The 25,033-nt window shown below is 47.9% G+C and overlaps 1 protein-coding gene across 1 annotated transcript in view; it reads right to left on the bottom strand.

Moving 5' to 3' along the window:
• MAP1LC3A (microtubule associated protein 1 light chain 3 alpha) overlaps window positions 1-11,245 on the bottom strand; it is a 41,246-nt gene extending 30,001 nt beyond the window's left edge. Inside the window, exon 1 of the mRNA XM_054045847.1 lies at window positions 11,052-11,245. Within this exon, the coding sequence (XP_053901822.1) occupies window positions 11,052-11,091 (40 nt within the window). The 5' untranslated portion in view covers window positions 11,092-11,245. The remainder of the gene's footprint in view (window positions 1-11,051) is intronic.
• Between the last annotated feature and the right edge of the window lie 13,788 nt (window positions 11,246-25,033).

Consider the following 25,033-nt stretch of genomic DNA (forward strand, 5'->3'; position numbering starts at 1 on the left):
AGACTATCAGGGTTGGAAGGGACCTCAGGAGGTCATCTAGTCCAACCCCCTGCTCAAAGCAGGACCAATCCCCAGACAGATTTTTGCCCCACATCCTTAAATGGCCCCTTCAAGGATTGAACTCACAACCCTGGATTTAGCAGGCCAATGCTCAAACCACTGAACTAATGCACTCTGATTGGCCTCCGGAAGTGTCCCACAATGCCTGTTCTAGCCACTCTGGTCATCACTGTTGAACTCTGCTGCCCTATCCTCAGGTGACCAAGTGTCAGACCCGCCCTTTAAATTCCCTGGGAATTTTGAAAATCCCCTTCCTGTTTGCTCAGCCAGGCGGGGAGTGCTCTCAGTGCATCTTTCCAGGTGGCTATGCCTCCACACACCAGGCGATCCCCAGTATGGAGCAATGGCGAGGTGCTGGACCTCATCAGTGTTTGGGGGAGGAAGCTATGCAGTCCCAGCTGCGCTCCAGCCGTAGGAATTACAATACCTTCGGGCATATATCAAGGGCCATGATGGACAGGGGCCATGACCAGGATGCTGTGCAGTGTCGGGTTAAAGTGAAGGAGCTATGGAATGCCTACCGCAAAGCCCGCGAGGCAAATGGCCGCTCCGGTGCTGCCCCCGCGACCTGCAAATTCTACAAAGAGCTGGACGCGATACTTGGGGGCGATCCCACCTCCACTTCAATGACCACCGGAGATACTTCTGAGCCCAGCACAGCAAGGGGGGGGGGCGGGAGGAGGAAGACAGCACAAGCAATGGTGCTGAGGCGGGGGGGAGATACCCCAGAATCCCTAGATGCATGCAGCCAGGAGTTCTTCTCGAGCCAGGAGGAAGGCAGCCAGTTGCGGTGTCCACTGCTTGGGGTAGGACAAACAACAGAGGAGGTTCCTGGTAAGCAGCTTTCTTTTAGGGAAGGAAGTTTTTAGGTACGGGCTCTTTGGGCGAGGAGGGGGGACCATTGCTGCACACAGGCAAGCTGCATATGGGCCAGGGCGGAAGCCGCATTGTAGGAAAAGACCCTCCCTTGCTTCCCTGGTCACCCTCAGCAGCGAAATATCTTCCAGGACGAACTCCTGTGGAAAATGTTGGGACAGTGATCAGTGTAGGTGCCCCCTGCAACTGTTGGCTCTTCCCAAGGCACAGAAACCCGGAGGACAGTATGGCCATGAAACAATCAGTCCCCATGGACCCTGTGCTTACTCACCATTTCTGGGGCTCCCGTGGGTTATGTGCGCTCGCTTTGGGACAGACAAAGTATGTTTTTTGTGATTGCCCTCCTTAAGTGCAGGGGAGTCATTGCTCTGTTTGGTGTATACAATGCTGCCTCTGTGAAGTGTTGCATTTTGCCTGTATAGGTGCAACCTTGAGATCTCAGACGTCATTCTTATCACGGGCCAACAGACTGAGAAGACTCAGGAAGAGGCCGCATAAAAGCAAAGATGACATGCTGCATGAAGTCATGCAGCAGTCCGTAAACGAGGATTGAAAGACAGAAGTGAAGGGAGAACGAAAGGAGGATCCATCAGGAAAACGCGACACACCGGCGGCAAAGCACGGAATGGCTGATTAGCGTAATGGAGCGCCAAGCGGACTCTATCCAGGTACTCGTCGCCATGCAGGCGGAACACTACCACGCTCACGCCCCTCCCCACCCCAAAAGCAGCCCTTGTCCCAAAACTCTTCCCCTTGTGCCATTTCCCCGCCAACCCACTTTCCCCAACATCCGGGTTCTTACCGCCCCCAGTAGCTTCACCACCCACCCACGAAAACTGCAACCCTTATCCACCGCACTCAAGCCCCCTCAACGTGCCTTATAGCCATCCTGAAGTGCAGCACCCAGTGCACAGCACTCCAGACAGGATTCGGGAGCATGAAATCAGGACATACTCAAGCCTATGAGTGAACCAGTCCCCATCCCACCCCCTTGCCTTTTTGGTATTTCTGTGTTACTTTGCTTTTTTTAAATAAATGAATTTTCTTTTCAATAAATCGAGTTTCTTTACTTTGAAAACATACTTTATTAGTGCATAAAGCAAAAATATACCTTAGCCCAGGAAAGCAACAAGCACTGCAAGTCAGTGTACCAAACACAGCCACTGCACTTAACTCCCGTGCAGAGCACCAGACATTACTAGTGGCTTTCAGCCTCAAATTGCTCCCTCAAGGCATCCCTAATCCTTGCAGCCCCAAGCTGGGCCCCTCTAATAGCCCTGCTCTCTGGCTGTGCAAATTCAGCCTCCAGGTGTTGAGCCTCCAAGGCCCATGCCTGAGTGAAGCTTTCACCCTTCCCTTCACAAATATTATGGAGGGTACAGCACGTGGATATAACCGCGGGGATGCTGTCTTCAGCCAAGTCCAGCTTCCCATAAAGAGAGCGCCAGCGGCCCTTCAAATGGCCAAAAGCACACTCCATAGTCATTCGGCACCGGCTCAGCCTGGAGTTGAATCGTTCCTGGCTGCTGTCCAGGCTCCCTGTGTAGGATTTCAGGAGCAACAGCATTAAAGGGTAAGCAGGGTCTCCAAGGATCAGAATGGGCATTTTGACTTCCCCTATGGTGATCCTCTGGTCTGGGAAAAAGTCCCGGCTTGCAGCTTCTTGAACAGGCCAGTGTTTCGAAAGATGCGTGCATCATGCACCCTTCCGGGCCAACCTGTGTTAATGTCAATGAAATGACCACGGTGATCCACAAGCGCCTGGAGAACCATGGAGAAATATCCCTTTCGGTTAACGTACTTGGAGGCTAGGTGGGCTGGTGCCAGAATAGGAATATACATCCCATCTATCGCCCCTCCGCAGTTAGAGGAACCCATTTGTTCAAATCCAGCCACAATGTCATGCACGTTACCCGGAGTCACGGTTCTTCTGAGCAGGATGCGATTAACAGCCCTGCAAACTTGCATCAACACAATTCCAACCATCGACTTTCCCACTCCAAACTGGTTAGCGACCGATAGGTAGCTGTCTGGAGTTGCCAGCTTCCAGATTGCAATAGCCACCTGCTTCTCCACCGGCAGGGCAGCTCTCAATCTCGTGTCCTTGCACCACAAGGTGGGGGCAAGCTCAGTACACAGTCCCATGAAAGTGGCTTTTCTCATCCAAAAGTTCTGCAGCCACTGCTCGTCATCCCAGACTTACAGGACGATGTGATCCCACTACTCAGTACTTGTTTCCTGAGCCCAAAAGCAGCGTTCAACGGTGGAGAGCACATCCATGAATGAGACAAGCAATTTCGTGTCATATGCGTTACGCAACTCGATATCGGACTCCTCACTGTCACTTTGGATCTTAAGCAGTAACTCGACTGCCAAACGAGAAATGCTGGCGAGACTCGTCAGCATGTTCTGCAGCAGTTTGGGCTCCATTCCCGCAGACCGAAAGGGAAGACATAAGAACAGCCATACTGGGTCAGACCAAAGGTCCATCTAGCCTAGTATCCTGTCTACCGACAGTGGCCAATGCCAGGTGCCCCAGAGGGAGTGAACCTAATAGGTAATGATCAAGTGGTCTCTCTCCTGCCATCCATCTCCACCCTCTGACAAACAGAGGCTAGGGACACCATTCCTTACCCATCCTGGCTAATAGCATTAATGGACTTAACCTCCATGAATTTATCCAGTTCTCTTTTAAACGCTGTTATAGTCCTAGCCTTCACAACCTCCTCAGGTAAGGAGTTCCACAAGTTGACTGTGCACTGTGTGAAGTTTATTTGTTTTAAATCTCTTGCCCATTAATTTCATTTGGTGATCCCTAGTTCTTGTATTATGGGAATAAATAAATATCTTTTTCTTATCTACTTCCTCCACATCACTCATGATTTTATATACCTCTATCATATCCCCCCTTAGTCTCCTCTTTTCCAAGCTGAAAAGTCCTAGCCTCTTTAATCTCTCCTCATATGGGACCCGTTCCAAACCCCTAATCATTTTAGTTGCCCTTCTCTGAACCTTTTCTAGTGCCAGTATATCTTTTTTGAGATGAGGAGACCACATACGTATGCACTATTCAAGATGTGGGCGTACCATCGATTTATATAAGGGCAATAATATCTTCTCCATTTTATTTTCTATCCCCTTTTTAATGATTCCTAATAACCTATTTGCTTTTTTGACCGCCTCCGCACACTGCGTGGACATCTTCAAAGAACTATCCACGATGACGCCAAGATCTTTTTCCTGATTTGTTGTAGCTAAATTAGCCCGCCATCATATTGTATGTATAGTTGGGGTTATTTTTTCCAATGTACATTACTTTACATTTATCCACATTAAATTTCATTTGCCATTTTGTTGCCAAAGACAAAGCACGTTCTGCAGAGAAACCGTTGAAAGATGGTGCCAAATGTGGACGGAAACACAGGGATTGCTGGGATGCGAAGCAATGCATCACAGGGCATTGGGACAGAATCCAGAATGCCCCGCACTCCACGCCCCCTTCCCACAAGCCACAGCACCAGAATGGGAAGAGGTGCTCTGTGGGATAGCTGCCCATAATGCACCGCTCCAAATGCTGCTTCAAGTGCTGCGAATGTGGTCACGCCAGTGCGCTTGCAGCTGTCAGTGTGGACAGACTGGAGCACTTTCCCTGGTGCGCTCTCCGAAGGCTGGTTTAACCCAAAGTGCTCTACATCTGCAAGTGTAGCCATGGCCTGTGATGCATTTTGTGTGTCCGTGAATTTGGTAGGGCCCTACCTATGATGGCAGAGGTGTTAACGGGCCACTCTACCTTGAATGGTCCCTTACAATATGCGCTAACTACTTGTGCTAAACAATCTGTCCCACCTTGCATTTTGCTGTGATGCTGGGAGTACCTTTCCCAGACCTGAAGAAGCGCTCTGTGCGGCTTGGAAGTTGGTCCAATAAAAGGCTACTTCACCTACCTTGTCTCTACTACTACACTGACTTTGGTGGACTAGTTTCAGGTCCTTCTTCCAAGCATCCACCTCACCTACTTATGGCACCCACATTGGCTGCTTCAGCAGAGGCACCAAGGAGTCAGTGGGCTAAGGAGATTGAATACTTTTGTCATTAAAGGGTGGTCCCTCCAGATCATGATTGAGGCTGCCCTGCCAGCGTGCATGGGAGAAGCTTGCACTGCTGCTGTACCTAGGCTTGGAGGCCTTAAGACGCCAATACCTTTCACCAGCAATTCTCAGGGCCTGACTCTGCAAGTCCTGTATGTGCAGACACCCTGCTGGAGTCAGTGAAAGGGCATACAGGACCAGGCCTGCATACAGGGACAAGTTCAACACTTTTGTAAGTGGGAGCCATTCTGTTCACGCCACAGCCATCCAAAGGGAAACTGACGAACTAAATAAGCTGAAATGATGTTTCAAGCTTCCAAGAGGGAGGCAGAATGGCAGAAAGCAAAGAAAATACTAAATTTATTTTATTAAGATAGCTGAGTGTGTGTTAAAGAATTTGCTGACTGGAAAGAAAAGCAAGTCTAAATACAGACTAACACGGCTGCTACTCTGAAGTCTAAAGGAAAGAGCTGATCTACCATGAACTGCCACTCCTATGACTAGAAAGGTGTTCACTGGCCACTTTACTTTTTATGTTTTAACTATTTATGCTAAACAATATGTTCTACCTAATATGTAGCTGTGACACTGAGTACATTTTCCAGACCTGAAGAAGAGTTCTGTGTAAACTTGAAAGCTTGTCTCTCTCACCAACAGAAGTTGGTCCATTACCTGTCACGCTGTCTGATATGTGGCTCAGAATTGAGAGTGCCAGATTCAGGCAGGCTGGCAGAAAACAGGGCAAACACTCAAACTGGTGGTATATTCTAGAATTAGATTTTACCAAACCAGTAACAAGCATGCACTCCTGGATTACTACATTAGCCTTACCATGGAGCCACAGAGGGTCCCCTTAGGTCAGTGGTCCCTAACCTTTTTCGTCTGGCAGGCACCAGATGACGAGCCACGGAGGACTGTGGCGGCGGACAAGCATCCGCCAAAATGCTGCTGACAAGCGGCAACGTCAATAGGCATCGCTGCTGAAACGCTGCCGATTTTCAGCAAAAATCGGCAGCGTTTCAGCGGCGACGCCTATTGACGTTGCTGCTTGTCAGCAGCATTTCGGTGGATGCTTGTCCGCCGGCAAGTACGTGGGCGCACTTAGACGTCCCGGCGGGCACCGCAGCGCCCGCAGGCACCGCATTGGGGACCCCTGCCTTAGGCTTTCCAGCAGATCTTGCCATTCAGACAAACTGGACTTCCTTATAAAAGGTTACTAAAACTAAAAATCATCTCACCTTCTTCCAACTCAAAGGTTCGGTCACTCACCCCAGGTCAACAGATGCTCCAGATCACACACCAAAGACAATTCTGACAGCCAATTTCTCTAGTAAACTAAAGATTTATTAGCTAAGAAAAAGAAATATGAGAGGTTAAAGCAGGTAAAGTATATAACAGGTGAGTCAGTGTTTGTAAATACAGTTGATAGCAGAGATGTAATGTCTGTTAATGTCCAAAAGTCTCTCCGGGTTACCCCAAAATGGCTTTGGGAACCTCTGTCCAATCACTCAGGATTCCCCATCAGAATCCATCAGTCCAGAAATGCAGAATCACTCGCAGGGTTATAGTTGAAAACAGTCTGGCAAGCTGTTAGGAACACAGAGGAAATTGTGGAAAAATTAAACCTTAGGTCTTAAGAACACTAAAAAGGAGGGAAATAAATGATGGGAATATGACCCAAGGGGTGGTGGAATACTCCACAAGATCGCATCCAGGATCATACAACCAATGTCAACAAGCAAGGGCGAAATGTCACAAAAAGCAAATCACATGCAAAGCACTAGATTAGAAGGACAGCGTGTGTGTGTGTAGTAATCAGCTATTTTCATAACCGTGCTCCTCATTTTTTGAGACTGGTACACTTCTGTAACTTTGAGTCTTCTGAAGAGACACATGCTGGGAATATAGCTTGGGTGGAGATGTTTTCCATAGCATCCTCTCCCCCACACTGTAAACAATCGCTTCCTGCTCCAGTTGTGCAAGGATTCCAAGAAGAAAACATGCTGTATTTACTTTCTCCAACTGACACTTCCAGCCCTGAACCAATGCAGATGCGTGGGCCACCTGATCCTCCTCCCCCAAAGTGCTCAGCCAGCCAGTCAGCTGAGGGAGCAAAAGGGCAAATGGAAAGTACACAGAAACAAGCAGCACTTGCAGCTGCCTGATCCAACCTCCCTACCCCACCCCTATCCCTCCTAGGCTATTTTAATCCTGTTTTCTTTCAAACCCAAGGAGCCTTTTTGGGGAGCCTTAATAAAGGCTGAGCAAACTAGTTAGCAGGTCTGTCCATGGTTTCTGAAGCATAAGCAGCTGCCCCCGACACATCACAAGCAGGCATTTGCTAAAGGAACCAACTTGTTTTTCTGAAGGACTTTATCAGCTTTTGATATGCAATTAAAGAAAGAGTATAAAATACAGCAACAGCCCAACCAAGCACACATCATGCATGCTATTCCCGTTTGTTTAGAGTCACCTTTGATTCGCTGCATTATACAAAGAGCAGGCATATGTCCAAGAACACAGGCTTCTGTGATAAGCTATTTTTAAAAAATTATAGTTCCCAAGAGACTGGTGATTTGAGAGTCAGATCAGCAGTTTGAGTGGGAAGGGGGAGAGAATTTATTGTGTAAACTATGAGGTAGGGGCTGTCTCCTCATGCATGTTTGCTTAGTGCCTAGCACAAGATTCCTAAGGGAGGCCTCTTTTATCATAATAAAAATATAAAAACAAACAGTTAATATTGCACTCCGGCATGGGAAACTTCCATGAACCTGCAGCATGACGAATTACTGCCTACGGAAAAAAACTTAAGAAAAAGAAGTTTCAGACAGTTTCATCAGCTTCCACTGATACCTATAAATAACATTCCGGTCAAACATTACATGTTTATAGTAGTTTTATTGTTCTCTTGCTTTCTGCACTGATCCAGCCTTCCTTCAGTCTGCCTATCGCTATATTTAAATTTTCTTATTATTATTAAATATCTGCGTCATCACAGCGCCTTCTGTGCTTTGTTACAAAAAAAGGCTGTATGGTGTGAGCAATATACATTCTGAACTTCAAAAATATTTTCAGGAAGAACAGTACCAACAGGATCTTTAAAAGGAAAGGGAAGGCTTTCTTCATCTCACTAGGGTTGAAAGATTGGAAAAGGCACCCCGGTAATAAAGGCTAAATGTATTGATGAAAAGTGGTTGATAAATTTCAAAACACCTTATAAAGAGGAGTAAGCAGCATTAGTCCTATTTTGCCAACTGGGAAACTGAGGCACCAAAGAAAAAGTCACACAACAAGTTGGTGGTACAGCTGAATACAGAAAACAAGTCTCAGGTCCCAATCTGGTGCCTTACCCACTAGAACACACTTCAAGACAGGACTCTTGCTCATGGTAAACCACGCCCCAGCCCCCAATTTGGGACTTGCATGATAAGATTTTTCAAAAGGACAAATACAAAGAGCTAAGTTCAAATAAAATATATATGTAGATACTGCATAAAGGGAGAACCACCTTTACCCTTTTGGAACAGATATTTAGAGTGGCACACATTTAAAAAAATGTATACAAGAATGTGGGTGTGATTAATTTGCACATGCAATTACCCCCACCATATTCACACATAAGGTACGTGCGTGTGTGCAAGTGCAACCACACAGTTGTCATTTGTTTTTGCAGATACCTGTTCTGCACACAACGGTCATAATTGTGCCAAAATGCATTTCTGCACAACATTTTTGTAAGTCTGGTCGTCCAAGGCTTGTTTATATATTAGTGATGGGACCCAAGCCAGAACAACTCCCATGAGCTAAGTAAGAGCTGGAGCTGAAAATTACAACTCAGGCCCATCTTGAAACTAAAGTTTTCCAGGCCAGACTGTTCTCAAGCCTCACTATGCTGGTTGGGGCCTGGTACATTCACCCTGGCCTGCATTTCATATAGTCTCATTGTATTTATTACTTGCATTTTAAAGTGCCCATCATCAAAATTCCTAGGTTCCATTTATCCCTCAGAATTGGGAAATACAAGGTCATAAATGGAGGTTTATGAAAACTACATACAGCAATTATTAACCCTCTCCTCCCCGAAGCAGAATATTTAAGGTAAAAAAAAAATTACTGATCAGCCACCTTTTTTATCCCCTAGTAGAGAAAACAGGATGAAATGTAAGCCCACCTTATCAGTATTTCCCTCAAAAGAATGGAAATAAAAGACTAGGACTATCACTTATTTCTAACAATACAAAACTAAATTGCATGAAGTTAAATCCAAGCATGCCTTCCATTACTGTCAATACATTTACAGCATGCTCATTTAAATCACAGATTTGTTTCCTATCCTTATTACATGGTGCGCAAGGGAACATAGGAATGTATTACTGCTTCTCACGCATTTCGCCAACCACGTCAGTGAAACAACAGACCCCAAGGCAGCAATCGCCTTCCTCTTTGAATAGGACAGACTATGATTTGGAAAGCTTGTTTTAGACTTTAACTCATTGCCTTCTGGGATTAGAAAGGAAGCTTTCGGAAGACATCATAAACAGACAGGCTTGGGTCTTGTCATCTTTGGTTAATAAAACCTCTCTTTCTGAATGGAGGTAGCAGAGAAAAACAACAAGTTATTGCACATGTAACAATACTCGTGTACCATATTAAGGACGTAGGAACAGTATTATCCATCAAGAGTGACTTAAGAGAGCTAACTGCTGCAGATTTGTGGGTATTTTTGTGAGCTCTGAAAGAAGCAACAACTGGAATAGCTAAAAAATACAATGGTTTAAAACCCCCATTATTTACTACACTGCATACAGATTTCTAAGTGCACATCAAGGAAAGCATCGAGTCTTTAAATAATGACAAACTGTAAAGGGGACCACATTTTCTCTCCCTGATCCAACAGGCACAGGAAGATTATCACCAAAGGAAAAGCAAATGCTTATAGCATCATTACTCCCTCCCCCGAAAAGATGTTCTGGAGGCCACCCATTAAATATTGGCTCCTTCTAGGTTCCTTGCTCCATGAGCTTGGCACTTGGAGCCTGCACTCTATTCCCCACCATTGCAGTGACTTGAGCAAATCAACAATTTTTTTTGTTGTTGCAGGGATTACATCACCACTAGGGCAGGGCTGCAGCTGCTAATTACCTCTGGCTTCCTTCCTCCCATCTCATCCCCTTCTCTGCACAACTGAACTTCAATCTGAAAACAAAACAAAGAGGCACACCTTGCTACAGCCATGCCGCAGCCAAGCCACTAGCACCCCAAGAGCTGAACCCCTGGACGCATTGGCAGTCACCCGCACAGCGCTCTTGACGGACACACACAATAAAACCCGTCTTAAGCCACCACTGGAGGAACTGGCCAAGACAAAAATATAGATAAATGGCTGCTTATCGGAGGTGGCCTTCTAATAACAATAAAGGTGGAGCGGAGCTGCCTGGGACGCTGGTGAGACAACAGAGTGGTCCCTTAGGACAGGTGACTGACTGGCTGCCCCTGGAGAACCAGCTCTGTACAGGTTTCGAAGTGGAAAACTCAGCGACACCATGGCTGCACCGTAGAGCGATTCTACCCCATGCAGATCCGCACAGGGTCTCGCCTCCATCCCTGCGCACAGGGAGAGCCACCCCAGAGAGCTTGGCTGGCTGGTTCTTGCGCCCCTGCTCTGGGTCCGGCTGATCGCCCCATGAGGGGGTGCAGGAAGGAATCGCGCCCCAGGCCAGACGAGCAGCGGCGGGGGTCGCTTCTTGTGCAGCGCGGGGCACAGGTGCTGAAGCGGTTTCCAGCCTATACAGGGGGCACAGTTTGGTTCAGTGGCTCTCAGCCCCCCCCTGTTCCAGCGCCCCTGGCGCGGGTCACCCCCCGGGCGAGCTGGGGCTATGTCCCCTCATCACCCCCTGCTCCTGCTGCGGGCTGACCCCGGGCTCCCACCTGCGGGTCAGACCGAGCGGCCCCGGGCGGTGCCTGCCCCGGGGCTCGGTCCCTACCCGGGCAGCCCCCCACGCCCGGCCCGGCCCCAGCCGCACTCACCGAAGCTCCGCCGCTGCTTGAAGGGCCGATCCGACGGCATCGCGGCCGGTCGGGCTCCGCTGCAGCGAGAGCCGCTCGGGGCGGGAGCCCGACAGCCCCGGGCGGGGCGCGAGGGGCAGCGGGCGCTCGGAGAAGGGGGCTCCTGGTGCAGCCGCCTGGCACCCAGGCTCCCGGAGCAACTGCCTGCCCCGAGCGAGCGGCGGTGACGTCACCACCCAGCCCTTAAAGGGGAGGCGCCCAGCGCGTTTGGCCGACACCCCTCCCCTGCAGTAGCCCCGCCCCTACTCATCCCCTACACCCCCTCCATGTCTCCCCCATCGCCCTGGTTCGCTCCAGTGCCTCCCTCGACGGGTCTAGGGTGACCAGATGTCCTGGTTTTATAGGGACAGTCCCACTTTTGGGGTCTTTTCCTTATATAGACTCCTATTACCCCCCCACACACCCCCTTCCTGATTTTTCACCCTAGACGGGTCCTATAGCCTCCCCTGCTGTACCACTGACCCTTACTCCCCCCACAAGGCTTCCCCCCTGCTGGACCACAGGCTCTACTTCCCCCTTCCATATCCCCCCCCCCAGACCTCTACCTCCCTCCTCCATACCTCCCCAGGCCTCTACATCCCCTGTCTATATTCCACCCCGCCCCCCGTCACGGCTGAATCCCCACTCTGTTACTCCGTGTGCAGGAAGTGGAGGCCAGTAAGGATTTTAAAAATTAATACTTGCCCCTCCAGGCTTGTATTAAACTCCCAAGGTTGCAGCTTCTCTCTGACCTTGGCTTGGTAAACGCTGCCACCATCCAAACGCAAAAAAAACCCTTGACTCAGGAAGGAGCACTTGGGAATTCCTCCCTGTAGGATACCCTCAAGGCCTTTCACCCCCCTCCCTCCTCCGGGGAAGAGCTGAGAAAGAAAAAGGTAATTTAGCTGTCGCTACCAGCTAATCAAACCACATGCACAAACCTCTTAGGACACCAAAAATCCCATTCTGTTCTTAAGAAAGGAAAATTTTATTAAAAACAAAAAGAAAGAAAATACATCTGGAATTTAGGCTTTTGCTAGATTTTAAAAGAGCAATTCCAAAAATCAAGCATCCAAAATAGCTTTCTTGGGGGTTCAGCTAAAAGGTTACAAGCAAACAAAAGCATCTGGGGTTAGCATAGAAGAGATCCACAAGCGTTAAAAAATAAACAGAAATAAACCTGATCGCATCTAGCTAAACATTCTGATCTACTTACACCTTTGGGTTGTTAAAAGTAATTCTAAATATGATCTGATGATTTTCATATCTGGTTCAAACTTTACACAGCATTCCTGCTACCCCATCTCTTCAGCCCCAAGAGCCATAGACAAAGGGAAAGTTTATTTCCCAGTTTTAAAAAGTTCTACCATCCCATTTCTGAGTGGTAGCCATGTGAGTCTGTATCAGCAAAAACAATGAGGAGTCCTTGTGGCAACTTAGAGACTAACACATTTATTTGGGCATAAGCTTTTGTGGGTTAGAACCCACTTCATCAGATGCATGGACTGAAAAATACAGTAAGCAGAATATATATTATAGCACATGAAAAGATGGGAGTTGTCTTACCAAGTGGGGGGGGGGTCAGTGCTAACGAGCCAATTAAATTAAGGTGGACGTGGCCTATTCTCAACAATTGATGAGAGGGGGTAAATACCAAGGGAGGGAAAATTACTTTTGTAGTGCTAACGAGGCCAATGCAATCAAGGTGGCCTGTTTCAAACAGTTGACAAGAAGGTGTGAGTATCAGCAGAGGGAAAATTACTTTTTGTAGTGACCCAGCCACTCCCAGTCATTATTCAGGCCTAATTTGATGGTGTCCAGTTTGCAAATTAATTCCAGTTCTGCAGTTTCTCATTGGAGTCTGTTTTTGAAGTTTTTTTGTTGAAGAATTGCCACGTTTAAGTCTGTTATTGTGTATCCAGGGAGACTGAAGTGCTCTCCTACTGGTTTTTGAATGTTACAATTCTTGATGTCTGATTTGTGTCCATTTATTCTTTTGCTGTCTGTCTTTGGCCAATGTACATGGCAGAGGGGCATTGCTGGCACATGATGGCACATATCACATTGGTAGATGTGCAGGTGAATGAGCCCTTGATGGTGTGGCTGATGTGGTTAGGTCCTATGATGGTGTCCCTTGAATAGATATGCAGAGTTGGTAATGGGATTTGTTGCAGGGACTGGTTCCTGGGTTAATGTTTTTGTTGTGTGGTGTGTAGTTGTTAGTGAGTATTTGCTTCAGGTTGGGGGGGGCTGTCTGTAAGCAAGGACTGGCCTCCTGGCTTACAGAAAGTGCAACTGACCCTCAACGAGAGAGAAATATTGATTACATATCAAGTGTGTCAAATGCACAGAATATATAAACTATGGAGACGGGTGTGTGTGTAATAATTCTGTCTCTAATCTCTTTCGGTTCTAGTTACCTTGAGGCTTCTTGTAACAATAGTAGGTACATTTTCTAATGGTGTGGCTTTAATTCACTAATAGCTACAGGGTGCTTTCAGCTCACCAGATGGAAAGCACGAGAGAAGTATTGTTATTAATCAGTGCCTAGATACTACAGTGACTGGCACTTCTATAAATACTATAGATAGCTACTTTGAAGTTGGCAGTAAGGTCATTTCCAGGCAATAATATGATAGTAAAGAGGCTACATGAACAATTTACCAATCATCCACACTGTATTATTTATTAAGACAGACCAGGAAGATCAATGGTTCCCAAGCTGCAGTCTATGGAAAGCTGACGTTGCTTCTTCTGTAGGGATAGCTAAAGTACATTGGTGCTGGAGATCGCCAAGGAGCAAGGTGCCAATGAGAATTGGGTACCTGACTCCCTGCCTCGCCTTTGAAAATTCAAGCCCAAATACATTCATAATGGTATTACTTCCCACACATACACACACTTAACTTCATCGTAGCTAGTACCAACACCAGTTGAAAAAGGAGGGGGGTTGGCATCAGGCTGGCAGCCAGCTGTCCAACTTTGCCAAAGAAATTCATGAGAAGAAGAAGAAGATTGCTTTTTCACTTAAGTAATTGCTGTAGTCAGCACAGGAATGTATGTGATTCTGAAGGATAGGGGTGATGAAGTGTCCATGAGACAATCTATTGCAATGCAGTCCAGACTGAGCAAGTTTGAGAACCCCTGAGCTTGATAAAACCAGACATGAACTAGGGTTGTGGATCTGGTCAGATATTTGTACTCTTCATAGCTGTCTCTATAATTTATGTTTGCAGTGTTATAGCAGTGTTGGTTGCAGGATATTAGAGAGATGAGGTAATATCTTTTATTGGTTCAGTATATAAAAGATATTTATTCCTGGGGGAATTCTGCATCACTGCATGTGCACAGAATTCATGTCCCCTGCAGATTTCTTTGCTTCCTGGCAGAAAAATGACTTCTGACAGGGAAGCAAAAGAAAGCCACAAGAGCTGTCATGTGCTCCTCCGCAGCAGCACTGGCAGGTGGTTTTGGGTGCCCAGAGCAGCTGGTGGAGAGGTAAATCACTGCAGGGGTGGATCTAGGGATGCCCCAGCTGGCGGCTCCTACCCTGCATGGGGTTCAGCTGCTAGTCCCAGCCAGCTGGGCTGGGGAGGATGGACTACTTCTTCCCCAGCAAGGAGCGGCCAGGGCTGGGTCAGACCCACCCCCAGAAACTTCCCCTGGCTGCATATCTCCCCAGCTTCCTGCCCCCATCGCTCCCCAGCTGCAGGGGGAGGGGTCAATGTATGGGAAACTGCTCTTCTGTCTGCCCAACTCCCATACATCTAGACCCCCCCCATACCCAGACTCCCCAGCAAGCCACACACCCTGCACCCAACTCCCCCCCTCCACTGAGCCCTTCCCCCCTGCATTCGGACCACCACTCCTGCACCCAGACCATCACCCTGCACTCAAATCCCCACCCCAATTAGCCCCACACCCCCTACACTTGGAACATCCTGACAAGTCCCCTGCACCTGGACCCCCACCCCCTGAGTCCCAACTGGCTACACTCAGATCCCCACCCTACCAAGCTCCACTCCCCTAACACCCAGACCTCCTTCCCGCTCAGCCTTCCATACCCTGCCTGCTCCCTCTGCTGAGCCCCAACCACCTTCACTCTGCAGAGTCTCATTCCCCCTGCACTAAGAACCCTACAGTAAGCCCCTGTGCATCCAGATCCACCCCCATACCCAGATTGTCCCACACAGAACCCTCTCACCACACTCCTGGATGCCCCCACACTAAGCCCCTCCTCACTTGGATCCTGCCACGCTAAGCCTGCCTGCCCACAGCTAGATCAGGCACCAGGGCTGGCATGCATGCAAGACTATGTCCCTCATGCTCTCTATCTTAGTGTGCCTGGCACAGAAGGGCAGGGGCCCAGGGTGTTTCTCAGGGAGGCCTGGCCCTTGCGCTGTGTCAGGGTCTGGTGCAGCCTCACCAGCGAGTCCCTGTCTGGGGGAGGAGACGGCCTGCAGGGTGATCGAATAAAATATTGACAAATAAAATATGCAGAATTTTAAAATATCATGTGCAGAGGGGTTTTTTTTTATGCAGAATTTTTAATTTCTTTTGGTGCAGAATTCCCTCAGGAGTAGATATTATCTCACCTGCCTCGCGTCTCTACAATTTATGAACAAATCAATTTGTTATGCTTTTATTTTGCCTGGTAAGTTTACAGCTACTTCTGTTTTGAACATTATAAAGAGCATAATGTGACTAAAAAGGAAAATATGCTACTTCCTGAAAAATTTAATTTTCCTTGTAAGCATATGCTGCAGCAAAGGCAATGTTATGCCACTTTAATGTATCATTATTTACAAACAATCTTAATCAAGAACTCTGCGTTTGTGTGTGTATAACAGCGTTTCTCAAACTGGGGGCGCCACTTGTGTAGGGAAAGCCCCTGGCGAGCCGGGCCCGCGCCGCTTCCAGCAGCTCCCATTAGCCTGGAGCAGTGAACCGCGGCCAGTGGGAGCTGCGATCGGCCGGACCTGCGGACGGGGCAGGTAAACAAACCGGCCCGGCCCGCCAGGGGCTTTCCCTTCACAAGCGGCGACCCCAGTTTGAGAAACGCTGGTGTATAGTATTAAAGAATAACAATATTTTCACTAAAGCAATTCCGTTAAACATCCCAATCTTTTTTAAAACGGACCCTTCTCAAAGCTGGCAAAACCTAAAATAGTAGAAATGTTACCATTAATAGAAAAAAATCCCAAAGGAACAGCTGTTTTAAATTATCTCTGCTAGTGTTTATATTGGATTAACTGAAATTGATTATAAACGGAAGAAATTGACATAACTGATGTTCATTGTCCAATGAAAAAAAACACATCTTAAGTAATGAAAAGTAAACTTGACTCTTTGAATTCAGTTTGACTAAATTTAAGGTGATGTTAAAAATACAAGTAAAGACCCTCCCCGCCCCGTTATACGATTTCAAGTTGGAGGTTCCTTTAACCTTAATACAGAAAAGCAAACTAGTCATAATGAATTTGATCAAGCAAACTAAATAACTTTATGCCCTGCAGACACAGGCCTTTTTGTGTAGAGTTTTCTTCTTTTTATTAGGAGGGAGTTAGCTTTCTTGCTTATTTATTTTGGTCCCTGATCCTGTAGTCAAATCTATGTAATCAGTCTCTTTCAATGCCCCAAAGTCCACCTATGCAGATCTGGCTGTGGCATTGGGCCAGTAATTCTATATAACTCCATCCAAATAAATCAGCAGACCTGATATTTATTCAGGCATGCCAGGAGACGACAATCCAGCTTCCTATAGCGGGTGCTTTTGCATAAGAGAGGTTCAGATAAATGAGGTTCTCCTGCTAATACAACAGTATAACATTTCTAGTGATTTCTGCATCTCTAAATTCCAATAGCCTTCCGCCTTCCAGTGATCCAGGGCTCTGTTCTGCTCCTATTGAAGCCACCGGCAAATCTCAACAACTTCAGTGGGACTGAGATTAGATTTAAAAACAAACAAACAAACAAAAGTACAGGAGGGAGGGGTCCAGCTATTCCTACTAGCTAGTATAGGAGGATCCTTGGGTGATCTAGAACCAATGTAGCCTTTGTTTATATATGGGCAAACCTTCTAGTTTGAATGCAGTTTTGTCTGTAAATTGCTTATACTGGTATTATTTATGCTGGTGCAAGGAACTGCTGTATTTTTCTACACCATTATAAGCAGATATACTGGTATAACTGCATCTAGACTGGGGCTTTTACTGGTAGAGCTATTCCAGTTTAAAAAAAAATCACATCCCTCACTGATCTAGCTATGCTGTTAAAACTTGAGTGTAGATGAGGCCTTTGGGCCTTGTACGCCACTTCCTTAAAGCAGACGAGAGGAGGAGAGAGTAAGGCCGGGTCTACAATAGAAACGTCTATCAGCAAAGCTACGCCGGACAGGGGTGTGAGGTGGTGTGATCCCTAGCCAACATAGTTGGGGCTGCAGAAGCCCGCAGCGATACTGGCAAAAGTACAGTTTTGCTGATACAAGCTGTGTCCATGCTAAGAGTGCTTTGCTAGTGTAGGCCTGGTGTAGGTCTTCCATGCACCTCAGCAATCTCAGGCTGCCATAATGGCCACTTGTGGCTCTTGTAGCTGGTACAAATTAGAGCAGCAATTAATGCCCAGGGACTAGCCTAGCACAGACCAACTATAGGTGCAGGGGAGTACAAAGGTAAATCCCACCTTTGCGCCCCCACCCAAGCTGCATCAACCACTTCTCAGCCAGAGTGAAGCACTGGGGCTACAATACCTATTTTCATATTTATCTTCCTCCTTTTGCAGCCGCTGCTAACTTTTCACAGGAAACAGCCCTTGTGAAAGAACTATCATCATCAAAGCCAGGAAATGAAGTGTCACTCCCATAACCTGTGATGTTCTTTACCTGCACTGAACGTTCTTTCCTACCTTTGAACACAGAGGCCTAGATCTTCAAAGAGATTTAGGCACCTAACTCGCATTGAAATCAGTGGGAGTTAGGCACCAAAATCTCTTTGAGGATCTGTGCCAAGGAAACTATTTCCAACCTACACTACTGATCAGCATATGCTACCGATCGGAATCAGCATGGGACAAACACACCAGAACCAATAAGAAATGGCTTTTGGAAAGTAGGGTTTGATTCATCAAGCCAAGCGATGGGGTCAGTCCAGCGACCCTTACTCACATGATTAATCTCCTTGAAGTCAATAGGACTTGAAAGAGCAAAGGTTGCACGATCTGGTCTAGTCACTGCAAGCAGGGCTCCACCATGTGACCAGCCAGATCTCTGCTGATTACAATTTGAGAAATGCTCCTCCCTGCACAGTAACAAACGTCTTTGAGATCCTGCAAGGAACTGAGCCCCCTCAACTCTCATTGACTTTAATGGGAGTTGAGCAGCATTCAACACTTTGCAGGGTGGGACCCTATGGAAGTGTGTATCACCTTGTCAGACTGGACCCTTAGTTCTGCAGCAGAGCTACTGGGTATTTTTTTTTAAAACAGATGCAAGACCCAAGACCATCATAAAGGGTAATTATCCTAAAGGACCATACTAAACCAAGTTACTGAATACTGCATTAAAGAAATTCTTCACTATGCACAGCAGTAACATTGCCAACAATGTGTGAAAACCAAATGAACAGGCCATAATCTCCATCCGGAAACATTTCTCTGGTTCTGAACGATAAAGCATATGCATGAGGCTTGTGCTAAATTGTTTTCTTCTATCTTGTCTCCACATTCAGTTGAAACACTGAGACTCCAGTCTGTTCAACATTGTTTTATGGAGTGAAAATTCAATTAAAATAAATTATGACCATTTACATGCATTATGTAATCTCTGCTGTATATTAAGAGCAGTGCTAGCGGCAAGATGTAATGTAACAGTATCTTCGAAGCCACTGCCTGATGCACGGTTGAAGCTACAGAGACTCATTAAAGAGGATGGAGACCGAGTTTTGAGGACTGGAATACTCTACAATAATTAGCAACCAGGTTTTCTAACAAATTATAAATGAGCATCCATCACATCCTAGGTGGGAATCAGCAGCGGCACCAGCGCTCCAAATGCGTGCCTGGGGCGGCAAGCCACGGGGGGTGCCCTGCCAGTCCCTGTGAGGGTGGCAGTCAGGCAGCCTTCGGCAGTGCGCCTGTGGGAGGTCCGGCAGTGCTGCGGATTCGGCGGCGGGTACGCCGAAGCTGCAGGACCAGCGGACCTCTCACAGGCATGCCACCGAAGGCAGCCTGCCGGCCGTGCTTGGGGCAGCAAAAAAGCTAGAGCCGCCCCTGGTGGGAATCAAAGATAATAGGCAACACATTCGGTAAGTTACCTAGGCAGGACTGGGTACATAGAAGACATTTGTTTACAACATTCACTTAGTTGCACAACTGACTCAACATTTAATTTTTTAAAATCATTTAGATTAAGTGTGGTCAGAATTATGGTGCACGAGGACCAGCTGATGGGCATAGAAAAACTAGGCAAGGCAACAACATGGCAGTTGAGACATTCAGTATAGTCAAATGCAAAATACTAAGACCAGAGCTTCATGTATTCTGTAATCATGAAATTTGCTGCAGCATTTGCCCCTTCATGCAGTGTTGAGCTACAGAATCGCAGCTTGTCTTACAAAAAAAAAGGTTCCAGCCCTTATGTTTGCAAAGATTATCTCAAAAATTGTACATTGATGCCAGCCTGAGTCTGCAAAGAGCCCAAAACAATGGTTCTAAGAGGTGTGACCCGCCCTAGTCATCTCACAGCAACGAGCCCTGCAGACTCCATTTTGCAGCCACTGAATTTGGCAGTTTTCCAAAGATACCACAGAATTCACCATTTTTGCTGTAGAATCCATCATTTTGCTGCAGCCAGGCACCTGGCACTTTGTTTTCAGGGACCTGCCTGCAACCACCTCTTCCCAGGGCCGGCGCAACCCATTAGGCGACCTAGGCAGTCGCCTAGGGTGCTACAATTTGGTGGGTGGCGACCACAGCGGTATTTCGGCGGCGGGACCTTCCGCCGCCGCCTCTGTGAGGGGGCGGCATTTCAGGGCGGGACCTTCCACTGCCTAGGGCGGGAGAAAAGCTGGCGGCGCTCCTGCCTCTTGCCCTGCACCTTTCCCCACATAATTACAGTGCCTGCTCCCTTCACTATTATAGAACCAGCCTAGGTTTGCCAACTTTCTAAGAGCACAAAACCGAACCCCCGACTCCTACCCCCTCTTCCCTGAGGCCCAGCCCCTGTCCCGCCCCTTCTCTAAGGCCCTACCCCCACCCACTCCAGCCCCCCTCTCTCCGTTGCTCACTTTCCCCCATCCTCACTCACTTTCGCTGGGCTGGCGCAAGGGGTTGGGGTGCAGGAGGGGGTGAGGACTCCAGCTGGGAGTGCGGGCTCTGGGGTGGGGCCAAAAATGAGGGGTTCAGGGTGCAGGAGGGGGGGAGCACTGGAGCCAAGGGGTTTGGAGTATAGGAATGGGCTCCAGGTCTGGGGCAGGTAGTTTGGGGGAGTGTGGGCTCTGTGGTGGGGCCAGGGATGATGTGTTTGGGGTGCAGGAGGGTGCTCAGGGCTGGGAAAGGGGATTGGGCTGCAGGAGGGGGTGCAGGTTCAGGAAAGGAGTTTGGGTGCAGGAGGGTGTTCGGACCTGCAGCAGAGGTGCAGTGGGCTCCAACCAGGCGGTGGTTACTTCAGGTGGCTCCCAGTTGGTGGTGCAGCGGGGCTAAGGCAGGCTCCCTGCCTGCTCTAGCTCTGCGCAGTTCTCTAGAAGCAGCCAGCATTTCCCTGCGGCCCCAGGCGAAGGCGTGGCCAGGCAGCTCTGCGCGGGGTGTACACTGCCCACACCCACAGGCACTACCGCCGCAACTCCCATTGGCTGCTGTTCCCAGCCAATCGGAGCTGTGGGGCCGGCGCTGGGGGCAGGGGCAGCTTCCCTGATCGCCCCTGTGCCTAGGGCCTGTGGAGAAATGCCAGCCGTTTTGGGGAGCTGCACAGAGACAGGGCAGGCTGGGAACCTGCCTTAGCCTGGCTAGGCTGCTGACCAGACTTTTAACGGCCTAGTCAAGGGTGCTGACCGGATCCTCCAGCGTCCCTTTTCAACCAGGCGTTCTGGTCAAAAACTGGACGTCTGGCAACCTTAATACCAGGCAGCAAGGAGGGCAAGGAGCCAGAGCTATAGTCCAGTTTGAAGCTCTGGAGCAGGGGATGCCGGAAGTACAAACAGGGGAGCTATGCTGCCAAGAGAACAGAGCAGCAGCTGAAGCCTGGGTAGCTGAGAAGATGAAGCTGTTTGCAAGCTCCCCTCCTCTCTGGCACACACAAGATGGGGACTGTTCAGGCAACATCATAACCACTGATATTCAAAGAGTTGACAGGTTTCAGAGTGGTACCATGTTAGTCTGTATCAGCAAAAAGAACAGGAGTACTTGTGGCACCTTAGAGACTAACAAATTTATTTAAGCATAAGCTTTCATGGGCTACAGCCCCTTTCATCGGATGCATGGAGTGGAAAATACAGTAGGAAGATGTGTGTGTGTATATATATATATATATATATATATATATATACACACACACACACACACACACACACATACATACACACACACACACACACACACAGGACATGAAAAAATGGGTGTTGCCATACCAACCATAACGAGTGTAATCAGTTAAGGTGGGCTATTGTCAGCAGGAGAAAAAAAAACTTGTGGCGATAATCAGGATGGCCCATTTCCAACAATTGACAAGAAGGTGTGAGTAACAGTAGGGGGAATAGTTCTACTTTGTGTAATGACCCATCCGCTCCCAGTCTTTATTCAAGCCTAATTTAATGTTGTCTAGTCTGCAAATTAATTCCAATTCCAACACCCATTTTTTCATGTTCTCTGTGTATATATATATATCTTTCTACTGTATTTTCCACTGCATGCATCTGATGAAGTGGGTTTTAGCCCATGGAAGTTTATACTTAAATAAATTTGTTAGTCTCTAAGGTACCACAAGTACTCTTGTTCTTTTTGCCAAAGAGTTGAGTCATCCAGAATATGCAGTGCAAAAAAAAATAAATAAAAAAAAATCCACCATCTAAAATAATCACTGCTGAACATAATCACTGATTTACTACACATCACTGAGTATCTTCAAACTATGAGCTGGGAGAGGGATGGGGGATAAAGAATATTTCATGGAGCTACAATAATAAATTAGCTTTGCTGCAGAACTTTGTCCAATTGTGCCAAGTACATGAGGCCCTAATTACCACACAGCAATTAACAGTTTCAACAGCTTGTGCAGAATCATAGAAGATTAGGGTTGGAAGAGACCTCAGGAGGTCATCTAGTCCAACCCCCTGCTCAAAGCAGGAACAACCCCAAGTAAATCATCCCAGCCAGGGCTTTGTCAAGCCGGGCCTTAAAAACCTCTAAGGATGGAGATTCCACCACCTCCCTAGGTAACCCATTCCAGTCCTTCACCACCCTCCTAGTGAAATAGTTTTTCTTAATATCTAACCTAGACCTCCCCCACTGCAACTTGAGACCATTGCTCCTTGTTCTGTCATCTGCCACCACTGAGAATAGTCTATATCCATCCTCTTTGGAACCCCCTTTCAGGTAGTTGAAAGCTGCTATCAAATGATGGGTTCTGAATTAGTAACCCATTAAGAACAAGATGTTTAGCGTTCTTATATAGGGTTGCCAACTGTCTAACCACACAAATCCAAACACCCGTGCCCCGCCCCCTCCCTTTTCTGAGGCTCCGCCCCCACTCACTCCAGTCCCCCACCCTCACTCACTTTCACTGGGTTGGGACAGGGGATGGAGTGCAGGCTCTGGGCTGGGTGGGTGGGGTTTCGGAGTGTGGAGGGGGCTCCGGGCTGAGACTGGGGCAGGGGGTTCGGGTGGTGGGCTTGGAGTTCGGGATGCAGGCTTACCTCAGGTGGCTCCTGGAAGTGGTGGTACGTCCGGCAATGGCTCCTAGGCTCACGGGCGGCCAGGCGGCTCTGTGCATTGCTTCTGCCTGCAAGTACCGCCCCCATTGCTCCTATTGGCCACGGTTCCCCCTTTCCAGCCAATGGGAGCTGCAGAGTTGGCACGCGGGACGGGGGCAGCGTGCGGAGACCCCCTGGCTGTGCCTCCTCCTGGGAGCTGATGCTGGACATACCGGCCGCTTCTGGGAGTGGCGCAGAGCCAGGGCAGGTAGGGAGCCTGCCTTAGCCCCACTGCACTTTTGGTGGCCTAAAATCTCCCAGATTTCCCAGAGGCTACTGAAGCCAATTGAGCCTGATTCTGGGAGACTCCCGGCCAAACCAGGAGGGTTGGCAACCCTATTCTTATATTGTGAACTCCTTAAGGCAGAACTTCCTATCTATCCACACACCTACACACTAACTACAATGTGCTAGGGGCTGTCCTACACATCCCACCATCTATATCGGGGTGGCCAAACTTACCGATCCTCCAAGCCGCATACAACAATCTTCAGAAATTTGATAGCTGGGGCACACTGTGCCCCCTCCCCTGATTTTTGCCAGGGTTTGCTGGCTCCACTCGGACAGATGATGTGGCCAGGACCCCTCCCTGCATGGCAGCTGCTGGAGCCAGCTGTGAGGAGAGGCAGCAGTAAACAGCTGGGAGCTGCAGGGAGAGCTGCTGCTTTTGCTGCTGCCTCTCCACACGGAGCTAACACCTGGAAGCTGCAGGGAGGGGCCACTGAGGGTAAGAGGGGGCACATACCTGGAGGTGTGCGACTCCAGTCCCCACAACCGTTTAACCTTTACATTGTGCTGCCCACTCTCAGCAAGTACCAGTTGTCTCTGGCAGTAGCCGCTAGTCCCCCGACCCTGCTGCAGGGCAGAAGCCCTGAGCTCCCTCCCTGCAGTCTGGTAGGCGGAGAATGAGGGGGTCAGGTGTGGGAGGCTCCGGGAGCCGCACTTTAACTATAAAAGAGCCGCATGTGGCTTGCGAGCCACGGTTTGGCCACCCCTGGTCTATATACATATATGATAGCCCCTAGCACAAACCATGGTTGCCACCATGACAAACAAATAGCATTCAATGGGTGGTGCCAGCCAAAACTGTGACCAAGGTAGGGAATAAACAGACATACTGGAACTATTACAGAGGCCATTATGGCCATCACTGCACATCGTCACGCTGAATAGTTTTCTGTTTTAGTCACCTCATCTAAGAAGACACAAAAATAAAGGTCCTCCCAAAAGGATAAGTGAATGTATGCCTGGAAGACGAATGGTCTCAGATAGGAGAGATTAAAAATCGGGGATATTTCATTTGTAAAGATGAGTAAAATCAGACATAATAAAAAATGGTACAGAGAAGTCCACTCAGGTGCCCCTATTTACCCTTTCCCATAATACAGGGACAAGAGGATGTGCAAAACTAAAGTCAACATTTAAAAAAAAAAAATCTCTATATAGTTACCATGAGAACTCACTCTATAGGGTATTGGGGCAGATAAAACAAGGTTTTAAAAGACTGATTAGACATTCACAGCCTTGTTTTTAAAACAAGAGGCATGCTCTGACACATGCATTTGTGCATCTAGTTTGCCTGAAGAATTACTGCAATTGTATAGTCACATCATGTTTGCAGGTTACTGTAACCATTTGCACAGGCAGGTATCTAATTTGCATGCCTCAATTGTTTACAAACCAAATCCATTAATAGCAGCTGCATGTACGCTGAAAACAAAGAGCAACCAATCCTATTGCTTCAGCGCATAAGCTGATCACTACCGGGAGTCAGAAAAGGATTTTTGCACCCTCCTCTGAAGCATTTGCTGTCAGTCAATGCTCAAGACTGAATACCTGATTAGACAGATCATTGGACTGTACTGGAACGGCAATTCCAACAGATGAAATCCTGCTGTTCTTACTCAGAACAAACCCCTAATAAGTCAATTGTATTTTTCTTCTTTGTCCCTGGTTTAAAGACAAGTGTATGGGGTGAAAATGGATGAAAATAATGGGCCACTA

The sequence above is a fragment of the Malaclemys terrapin genome, chromosome 12, assembly GCF_027887155.1.
Source record: "Malaclemys terrapin pileata isolate rMalTer1 chromosome 12, rMalTer1.hap1, whole genome shotgun sequence".
Taxonomy (NCBI): Eukaryota; Metazoa; Chordata; order Testudines; family Emydidae; genus Malaclemys; species Malaclemys terrapin.